Raw genomic sequence first — 11,273 nt, forward strand, 5'->3', positions numbered from 1 at the left:
TATGTGGAGCTCTACAGTTAGAATGTTTGGGCACCACAGGAAGTGTCTACAGTGGATTCTAATTAATTGGACCACTGGTTAATCAAGACAGCAGCCTCGTATGGGGCAACTCTTAAAGAACAAAAACTGATTGAGAAAATTGCTGGGAATCCCTTCATTTATTTGGGACACTATGCTGCGTAATTGTGACTGGACACTGTTGGCAAACAGTTTTTAACTAGCATCAGTTGCGTGCACTTGAGTGGTTGTTAGACACTACTCAGTTTTTAAATTGCATCAGTGGTGTGTATTTGTGCTCAAAATGGAGTAGTTTTTATTGCTAATCAAGCAGTTAAACAATTCAGAACTATTTTGCTCACTGCAGTTTCAAACATTCAGGCTTGGAGATGTCAAAAAAGACGAGGCGTGTAAATGCTTTCACCACTTCAAGTTAGGAACTATGAAGAATTTGAAGGTATCAACGATCACCTTGAATGTTAAAATAAAAATGAAGACTTGGAGGATAGAATTGTCCAAAGCATTTTATGAAGGCAATCCATTATCTGCACAAGGCGTCTGCTGATTTTGTTCATTTACAGTCAATCCCAAACCCATGGCAGCATACACTGGGTAAATGAGGTAATGTTTGAGGATCAAATTTTACCTGGACAGTGGGGGGCCACTTGTGGTCTTCCACATATTGTGGATTCTTCAAGGGAAAAGCAACTTGTTGGAGAAACTCGGTTGTACGGTGTCTTTGGGGACAAAAAGAGGTCAGCATTTTGGGTTGAGACATTTCACCAGTTCTGATGCTAGTCTGTGGAAAAAGCTTGAACCCATAATTTACCTACACAAAGAAAGCAATGTGATCCTTGAACCCTAGAGATAGTATCCATTCTCTTTACAGGTAATGTATATTAGAACCTAATCTTTGCAGATAGATTACAATGTATACTAAAATCAAAATTTAAGTACATTAAATGTAAAGCAATTGGTTTTGTTATGGACCTCTTTGGGAGTTGCACCATTTCTGTTGCAGTCATTGGTTTTTGCAAGTTTCCTAGGTTGGCATAATGAGAAACTACGAAGATCTGAAGATCCTGCTGTGTTAAAATCCCTGAAGCTAAATTGTTTTCTTCTCTAACTGGACTTGTTTGGATGAAACCAAGATTTTTTTCCTTTTCCCCAAAGACATTGGTAGCTTGTCTGTAGTAATGTGTAATTACCACAGCTGATGGGGAGGTTGTGGATGCAACTTTCTGTTCTGTTGTAACATGATGATGGTTGATAAGTCGGACGGTTACAAACTTGGCTTCTTATTGGGAATGCACAAGATTTTAGGTGGGTTATGAAGAATCTGGTGTGTAGTTTAAAACGACTTCCAAATTGTTTGCAAGTAACTGCAGAAGGATCTGAGAACCATTCTCTTGAATGAGCATGAAATCATTAAAGCGCAGACTACACCTGCCTGAATGTTATATAGACTGCCCCTTTGGAGTTGGTTGAAGATTTGTGATGTAGCAAAATCAAGTGCATATCTATAGAAGTTTGATGCTAGTATTTGGCTCTTCAGAATATTGCAGATCTCCAGGAGATGCAGCAACAAATGAGGAATCTCCATGATTTGATTGGTGTAGCATCAGCAGTAAGGAATTTTCACATACTGTCAAATCTTCACCGCTAAGCATTGTGGCTGGTGACTTTTCAACGTCAACACTTGAAACATTGAGTGATGTGCAGATGAACACTTTAAAAATTCTTAACAGTTTTAAATTTAAATAAAAACATTTCCAACTTTGGGGGAAAGTGGGAGATCAAATATTGCTTTATTTTACCAATGACCAATTTTTCAAACTTGACATCATGCTGGCTGTGTGAAATTTCTGTTCTCCTTTTTGTCTGTGTGGGTTTCCTTCAGATGCTCCAGTTTTTCTAAATGTCCCAAGGTAGGTTAATTACTGTAAATTTACCCCAGTGGGTAGGTGATTAGTGGAGTCTATGGGGAGTTTTTTGGAATGTAAGAAGAATAAAATGGGATTAATATTGGAGTGTGCCTAGTCTGCGTGGATTTGGCAGACTAAAGGGCCTGTTTCTGTGCAGTATGATTATCTCTCACTCGGACTCCATGTAGACTGCAACAAGTTTCCTGTCCTTGCACTAGGATCTGAGTTTGTTGTGGATATATTATCCTTCCAGTAACTTAAATGTGTATGAGCTTGAAGCCACCTGAAGGGTGATGCAGATAGGCTACAGGTACTGCAGCAGTCTTACGGCAACAGCAACCCATGTTCTATTCTGACTGAGCGGTGTCTGCGTGACCATGGGCATTTCTGCCAACACAGTGATGGGCCCGCCACGCTTACGCTGACTCCCTGCTGGGCCCGTGAATGGACAAGTGTTGCTTGTGTTGTGCTATGCCCTTGCAAGGGTTATCTACAACGATTCTTCCATGGTGCCCAATGTGAAAACTTGCAGTTAATGAGTTAAAGTGAAAAGGTTAAGGTGACTTGCAATGCTAAAAACCACAGGTTTCAAGGCCAGTGGTACAAAGCTTTATCAATCCTACAGCTTGCTATTTATCAGTAGAGCCTTCACAATCATAATAAATGTCTTTGTGAGGAAGTTCAGAAGCACGTAGATAAGAAGAGACATTATAAACGTGGTTTGAAGTATTTGACTCAAGTGGCCCTTCTCACTCTGTCTAATATGCCCATTGTATTTCTGAAACTGCATCTTTTTCCTCTTCTCAACCATTGAGATCATCCAAAAATCTGAAATTAAATGCCTTAATCTTGCTTATCTCTGCTTCCCAGCACTGTTATCTATAAACATGATGTCACCAGCAACTTTGTGTGTTGTCAACATCTCTGCATGCATGACCTATGCATAGTTATGTCAAGTCATGACAGATTACTTCAGCAAGTCAAATTACGAAAACTGAAGTTGCTGAGACTCTTTAACCTAACCTTTCTGCCATTTTGCTGGATTTGGTCAAATATTGGTTTTGCATGCAGCTTGATTCTTGTGGAGAAGAATATTACATGAGGTATACCACTGGGAACAGACAAAGACCTTCCCTGAGCATCTATAAGTAACGTTGACGCAAGAAAGCAGCATCCATCAAGAACCCCCATGATCCAGGCCATTAGTACTTGCATGATGGGTGACAGCCAGAACTTTAAAACATTAACTGATGTGCATCAAACATTCATAAACATTGGGTTACTTGCTGTTCCGATTCCTTGAACGTGGGAAGTTCATGCCTTGTCATTGAGGCTTGAAGTTCTCTGTGGATGGATGTTCAGAAGATTTGCAGCCACCTCCTGCCTGAACTGACATTTTCAACTGAAACTGATCAAACCTTACAAAATACTTGTTTACTGAACACTGAATGAAGCTTAGCAGAGTTACAAACAGGAAGCACCTCTAAGTTAAATAGATAGAATCAGATATTTTTTCACTGACATGTGAAATTTATTTCTTTACAACAAAAGTGCAATATTTAAACATCTATAAGTAACAAAACAATTGCAAAAAAAAAAAGAAAAAACAAGGATGGTTCGTGGAGGATCCAGAAATTTTGGTTGAGGAGAAACTGCTCCTAAATCATTGAGTGTAGGTCTTCAAGCCCTTGTACATCTTCCCTGATCGTGATCATGAGAAGAGGTCATGTTTCTGATATTGAGGGCCCTTGGATGCTGCCTTTTTGAGGGATTTTCTTGAAGATGTTCTTGATGGTGGGGATGTTTGTGCCCATTGAGGGGTTGAGTGAGTCTATAGCACTTTGCAGTCTGTTACAACCCTGTGCATTGGAGACTCCACACCAGGCTATGATGCAACCAGTCAGCGTTCTCCACAGTACATCTATAGACACTTTTAAGAGTATTTGACATATGAAATCTCAAACCCTTAATGAAGTATAGCCACTGGCATGCCTTCCTCATGATTGCATTGATGTGTTGTGCTCAGGATAGTTTATCTGAGATGTTAACACCCAGGAACTTGAAACTGCTCACCCTTTCCACTGCTGATCCCTCTGAGGACTGGTCTATATTCCCTAAACCTCCCTTCTTGAAGACCACAGTCATTTTCTTCATCTTGCTGACATAGTGTGGAGTTACTTTTTGTGAGAATCGCTCAATCATCTCTACATCTCATTGCCATCTGAGACTCAACTAACAACAGTAGTGAGAGCTTTTGATGGAAAGGAAAACTATGGCTTTTTTTTAAAAAAAAAAGTGTTGCATCCAAAATACTGGTGGATTTTAGCAGGTCAGGCAGCATCCATGGAGAGATGTGAACAGTCAACATTTCGGGCCCGGACAGAAGCCAGAATAAAAAGGTGGGCAGAGAGAGAGGACCAGGACTATGAGAGAGGGAAAGGTGAGGAGGATGATGTGAAAAGTTGGGAGGTGTTGGGTGGAAGAGGTAAAGGACTGAAGGACTCTGGATGGAAAGGACATTAGAGCACGGAATAAAGGGAAGGCAGCGGGGACCCTGAGAGAGGACAGTTAGGTGATGGGCAGGTCATGACGATGGGAGAGGGACAAGAGAAGTGGTATGGTGACCAGAAGGTTATGGAAAAACAGGAGGAGAAGCTGGAGTGGTTATTCGACGTTATAGAAATCAATGTGTTGGGATTTGTAGTGTTGCATGTATCAGTTGAATGCACCTGATTTGTTGATAGACTATTGCAGATTTAGGCTGAGAGAAGAAAAGCTATGAACCTAAAATTGTGCAGGAAAGTAATTCTCAATAAATAGAGCTTATTTCAACTTTTTAATTTTTTAAAAATAAAAAGCATATTATGAATGCTGCAAATCTCAAATGAAAGAATGTTTTGAATATTCCATGTTATTGATGCACCTATATTGTTTTGATCAAATTCTTTGCTGTGTCTCAACAGAGGCAGTTAATCTGCTGCTTTAAAAAAAAATATTTTTGAGGTTCACCATTTGGTATCCATCCTTCTGAGGTTAGAAGGAGAAAATAATCAAGAGTTTCCTGCAAAGCATTGAGTTGTTTTTTAAGCTTGGATTGTTAATGTTACAGGACCTATGTATGTAACAAGGCCATTTAGTTGTAACTATTGTTTAAATGGATCCAGTAATGAATTGGACACCTACCCCCCTTTTTTAACATAAGTAAAATGATACCATCTTTTAAAGATAGCATCAACCATCTCATTGGTTATTATAATGCTTTTGTTTTGAGTTTTCAGTTTTTACTTTCTTCCCCAACCCTATTCTGCAATTTAAAAATAGAAAAAAAAAATCTGAGGAAGAGCCACGTACAGGAAATGCTTAGTATGGGGACTGACAGATTGACTAAAGAATATTCTTTGAACAGTGTCCAAAAGTGAGTGTTCTTATTTGTTTAGATAAGACTTTCCAATGTGAACATGTTAATGGACTTTTGTAATGTTCTTTTAAGAAGCAACATTTCACAAATTTTAACAAGTAATATCTATTAAGGTCTCAAACACGAAATCTGCAGATGCTGGAAATCCAAGCAACACACATAAAAAAATGCTGGTGGAAGAGGAACAGTTGCCGTTTCAGGCCGAGACCCTTCGTCAGAACTCCTGCCGAAGGGTCTCGGCCCGAAATATCGACTGTACCTCTTCCAATAGATGCTGCCTGGCCTGCTGTGTTCCACCAGCATTTTTTATGTTTGTTGTGTCTATTAAGGTTCTGTTCTTTTATAAGATAAATATGACTAAAAGCTACATTTTGCAGTGCCTTTACTTCTCAAGACCACAAATACATGCATGGTTCCCATGTGTGGTGTAATATTGGGAACCCTATAGCACACTTGACCAGTGCTTCTCACAGTTGTGTTCTTGGTTCTGACCAGGTGGAGTGAAGTTATATAATTTGGTTTAAAAAAGCATGGCAGAGCATGATATTAAAGGCCTTTTGCACAAATGCATTGATATTCTTATATTGCTCTGGAAGGTGTTGGAGGGGTGGACATGTGATTATTTTAAATCTCGTTTTTGCTTTTGATTATCTCACTATTTTCTCTCCCTCCTTCCCCTTTGTTTCCACAGACTGTCTCTTTAAGTTATGTCCTATGAACCGGTACTCTGCTCAGAAGCAGTTCTGGAAAGCAGCCAAGCCTGGGGGCAACACCACTACAGACACGGTGCTACTGAATAAACTACATGTAAGTAGAATACTGTCCCCAGAAACGTTTCAACTCTGGTGAGTAAACCTGGAGTTACTGCTTGAGGAATTTTACTTTTCTTTGGTAGGCTTCAAAAGATTTCTGCCCCTCAGATTTAAGCTGCTGCAGCTGGTAGAATTGCTGTCTCACTGCCTCTGTGACCAGCTTCCATCATGACCTCAGATGCTGTCTGGGTGGAGTTTGCACGTTCTTTCCATGACTGTACGAGTTGCCCTAGTTGCTCTACTTTCCTCCATATTGCAAAGATGTGAGGGTTAATAGATTAATTGGTCATGATAAATTGTCCCTAGTGAAAAGAAATTGGGATTGGTGTAAGCATGTGCTTGATGGCTGCGTGGATTTCTATGTTATATAACTCTGATGCTCCTCTGCAATCCAGTCCAGAGTCAATTTTTAAGTATTTTGGTAAGGCATTTGATTCTCTTTTGGTGGACAGAAGATGCCATGGCCTATGAATTGGGGTATGAGAATGTTTGCTATTGTCCTGCCCAAAGTTTATCCTTCACTCTCAGCTAATGCAAGCAGGTGATCTGTTCTTTATCACAGTACAGCATTTGGAAACCTCCTGCCTATAATCTAATGCTGCATTTCCTGTTATGAAGAGAGCTATGCCTCTGAAATGCTATGTAATAAAGCATTAATAATAATAATACAAAGTCTTTATTTCTAGACTTTATTTTCCTCAAAACTCATCAAAAATCCTGTCAGGCAATTACTTGGGAAATGTGATGCTCCAACGAATTCTCCCATTAGAAACATGATCAAATTCATGATTGTTGTAACAGTGATAATAAAAACAACACCTTTATCGCGCCTACATGAGTAACTGCTCAACGTTATGACAGGGGATTAAATGGATTGTTAGCAAGGTTTCTGCAGGTAGTGAAGTTTCTATTGAAAGGATATGTCCTGACAAAAACTTGGTATCTTTGGATAGTTGATTAGTACTGAAGATACTGTGAGATAGGCCAACATTTTTCTTCACTGTTGAAAGTTGGTTTTGAAATATTTGGCTACAAATAGCTGTGGTGCAATTGTGCACAGCAGGAACATGATCAGACACTGTGGGAAAGAGTTGTAGAGCTTGTTAACTGTATTCCTGGATATCTCATTCCTCCAAATATCTTGTCCTTCCACTGCAGCTAATGGTCTTCGAACTCTCAAACATTCACTCCATCTCTAACATTCTAATAATTTAAATGGAATGAGGAACTGAATCATTTCTGTTAATGGTTGTATTTTTTTTCTCTGCAATTTTGTATTGTAGCTTTTTTCCTTCTCTGGGATTTGATTATTGCTATGGAAACAATTGTCAATTGCATTGCTACCACACAGTAGTTCCAGCTGAATCCTGGTATAGGATAAGTAGGTTGTTGTAGTGGGAACTCATGGCAAAGGTGATCTATTTGTTGTTTATATTCAATCAATGCCTTTGGTTCCCAAACCATGGCCATTTAAAATAAACTTGTAGAATAGTACTGCACAGTACAGACCCTTCAGTCAACCAAGTTGTGCTAACTTCTTAACCTACTCCAAGATCAATCTAATGCTTCCCTTCCACAAGGGCCTCCATTTTAATTTCATCCAAATGCCTGTCTAAGAGTTTCTCAAATGTTCCGAATGTAGCCTACGTGGCCACTTTATTAGGTATTTCCTATACCTGAAAACGGAAACCTGCAAAACTTGTAATCACCGGATGTTTTTTTGTTTATTGTACCATTTTCTGTAAACTCTAGAGAATATTGTGGGAGATGCTCAAACCACCCTGTCTGGCCCCAGCAATCATTTCATGGTCAAAGTCAGTTAAGTCACACTTCCCCATTTTGATGTTTGGTCTGATCGAGAACTGAACCTCTTGACCATGTCTGCATGCTTTCATGCACTGAGTTGTTGATGCATGATTAGCTGATTTAGATATTTGCATTAGCAAGCAGGTGTACTGTTGTACCTAGAAGTGCCACAGAGTGTATCCTCCTAGTACCACACATAATGTGTGCTCTATGCATCTACAATGCTCTGTGTAAAGATAGACCTGCTGCCCCTCCCCTACATGCTTTCATCCAATCACCTTAAAATTGTGCCCCCTGTGTTAGCCATTTTCATCCTGGGAAAAGGACATTGGCTGTTCTCTCTATCTATGACTCTTATCTTGTACCCCTCTGTCAAGTTGCCTCTCAGCCTCTGTCACTCCAAAGGGAAAAGGTCTAGCTCATTTAACTTTACCTCATTAATACTTGCTCTCTAATTCAGATATCATCCTGGTAAATCTTTCCTGCACACTTTCTAGAGCTTCCACATCCTCCCTATAATGAGGTGAGCAGAACGGACACAATATTGCCAGTGTGGTTTAACCTGGGTTTTATAGAGCTGCAAAATTGCCTTGCAGTCTTGAACTCAATCCCCTGACTACTGAAGGCCAACACATCATACACTGCCTTAACTACCCTATCAAATTGCGTGGAAACTTTGAGGGATCTGCAAACTAAGACCCCAAGGTCCCTCTGTTCCCCCACACTGCCAAGAATCCTGCCAATATCTTTGTACTCTGCCTTCAGATTCCACTTCACACTTTTCTGGATTGAAATCCATATACCACTTCTCAGCCCAGCTCTGCATCCTATCAATATCTTGTTGTTACCTACTCTATCCACACCACCACCAATCATTTCATAAGCAAGCTCTCTAACCCACCCTTCCACTCCCTCATCCAAGCCCCAGAATAGATCCCTGCAGAGCACCTCTGGTCAATAACCAGACAGACAGAATAAGCTCCATCTACAACTACCGACTGCCTTCTGTGGGCAAAACCATAAGATATAGGAGCAGAATTAGGCCATCTAGCCCACTGAGTCTGCTCTGCCATTCAATCATGGCGGATCCTTTTTATTTCCTCCCCTCTTCAGCCCCTCTCCCCAGCCTTCTCCCTGTAACCTTTGATGTTGTGTCCAATCAAGAACCTAGCAAGCCCTGCCTTAAATGTGCCCAATGACATGGCCTCCACAACTGCCTGTGGTAATAAATTCCACAAATTCACTGTCTTCCGGCTAAAGAAATTTCTCCACATCTGTTTTAAATAGACGCCCCTCTATCCTGAGGTTGTGTCCTCTTGTCCCAGACTCCTCCCACCATGGAAAACATCCTTTCTTCATCTATTCTGTCTCGGCCTTTCAATATTCGAGATGTTTCAATGTGATTCCACCCCCCCCCAACCAATCCTTCTAAATTCCAATGAGTATTGACCCAGAGCCATCAAATATTCCCTGTATGCAAACCCTTTCATTTCAGGAATCATCCTTGTGAATCTCTCCTGAATCCTGTCCAATGGCAGCACATTTTTTCTAAGATGAGGAGCCCAAAACTGGTCACAATACTCAAGGTGAGGCCTCGCCAGTGCCTTTATAAAGCCTCTGTATCTCACCCTTGCTCTTGTATTCTGAACCTCTTGAAATGAATGCTAACATTGCATTTGCCTTCCTCACCACCGACTCTAAAATATACATACCACACATTCACTGCTTTACCTTCACAATTTATTCTGCCACTTCAAATTTTCAATCATGTTTGTGAGGCATGACCTGCCCCTCACAAAACAATGTTGACTATCCCTACATCAGACTATGCTTCTCCAAATGCCTGTAAATCCTGTCTCTAAGAATCCTTTCCAATAGTTTGCCCACCACTGATGTAAGACTGACTGGTTTATAATTTGCAAGATTACCTTAATTGCCTTGTATAGGGGAGTAACCTTTGCCACCCTCCAAATTTCTGATGCTACCGCTGTGGCTGTTAAGGACACAGCTATCATTGCTAAAGGTGCAGAAATCTTGTCTCTCAATTCCCATTGGAATCTGGGATATATTCAGGGGTGCAGTGCTAGCTGGAGCACGTCTGGCACCTCCAAGAGAAAAGCCAAAACAAACAAGCTAATTAATTAGGTGCCACCCAGGGTGACTTGAGTATCTCAAACTGCTAATCTCCTGGGATTTTTACGCACAACAGACGCTGGAGTTTGCAAAGAATGGTGCCAAAACCAAAAAAAAAAATCCAGCGAGTGGCTGTTCTGTGAGCGAAAATATCTTGTTAAATCCACTTACTGGATTTTTTTTGGATTTTTTTCTAAAGGTTCTCTCTTCTCTTGACTTGGTGTTCCATTTATCTTGTCAACCATGGTTCCTCCACTCCCATCCTTTCCCTGACTCAATGGGACAAACCTGTGCAGAACACCATTCCTAAGCAGCCTCCACATTTCCACCGTGCATTTTCCTGATTACATCTGCCATCAATATGTGCTCCAAAGACCCTGTCTAATAGCATCATAATTTCCCCTCCTCCAATTAAACACTTTTCCATACCGCTGCCTCCTATCCCTGTCCAATCTATGCTATAAGTCAGGGAGTTGTGGTCATTGTCTCCAAGATCTCACAATAAACCAGGTTCATTGCCTCGTCCTAGATTCGGTATGGGTTCTCCTCTAGTTGACATGTTGTGTCAGGAATCTTTCCTGAAGACTGCTAACAGATCCCACCCCATCTAAACCTTTTGTAGTAAGGACATGCCAATCAATATTATGGAAGTTGAAGTCATCCATAAAGACAGCCCAGTTATTTTTGCACCCTTGTAAAATCACACTCCCCCATAAGAAATCCATGGACCTGATTTTGAGATGTCCCAGACCCAGGGAACATATCATCTGACATCCACAGAATCTCCTGTCTTGTCTTTCAAAAGTATAGACTCAGACTTGGCATTGCAGACACTGGGCTTTGACTTCCCCAGTGTACTTGCAGAGAATTGCAGACTCTGCTTTGGCTATTGGGCCTCGACTTCTGGACTATTTTGACCCTTGGGTCTCAATCTTCATCAATTGTAGGACATGTTGTAGCATGGATGAAATTACTGGAGAGACAGAGTCACTGGAGAATACAAAGCAGCTTCTTTATTCAACACAACAAGGTACAGCAGGCATCTTACAGACGGAGACGCTTTCCGCAGAAAGGTCTGCTAGCCCAATGTGGGCTCGATATTTATATGCTAAGCACAAAGGCAATCGCTACTTAAAAAGTTATAGACAATGCTTCCTATTGAAGCTACATACAAAATGTCAC

The 11,273-nt window shown here is 40.7% G+C and overlaps 1 protein-coding gene across 9 annotated transcripts in view; it reads left to right on the top strand.

The window, feature by feature from the left end:
• Nucleotides 1–11,273, top strand: part of LOC134356755 (inositol 1,4,5-trisphosphate receptor type 1) — a 552,079-nt gene that overhangs the window by 118,789 nt on the left and 422,017 nt on the right. For all 9 annotated transcript variants that reach the window (XM_063067855.1, XM_063067853.1, XM_063067854.1 and 6 more), the window contains exon 4: nucleotides 6,032–6,147. In XM_063067855.1, the coding sequence (XP_062923925.1) occupies nucleotides 6,032–6,147 (116 nt within the window). The remainder of the gene's footprint in view (nucleotides 1–6,031; nucleotides 6,148–11,273) is intronic.

The sequence above is a fragment of the Mobula hypostoma genome, chromosome 15, assembly GCF_963921235.1.
Source record: "Mobula hypostoma chromosome 15, sMobHyp1.1, whole genome shotgun sequence".
NCBI lineage: Eukaryota > Metazoa > Chordata > Chondrichthyes > Myliobatiformes > Myliobatidae > Mobula > Mobula hypostoma.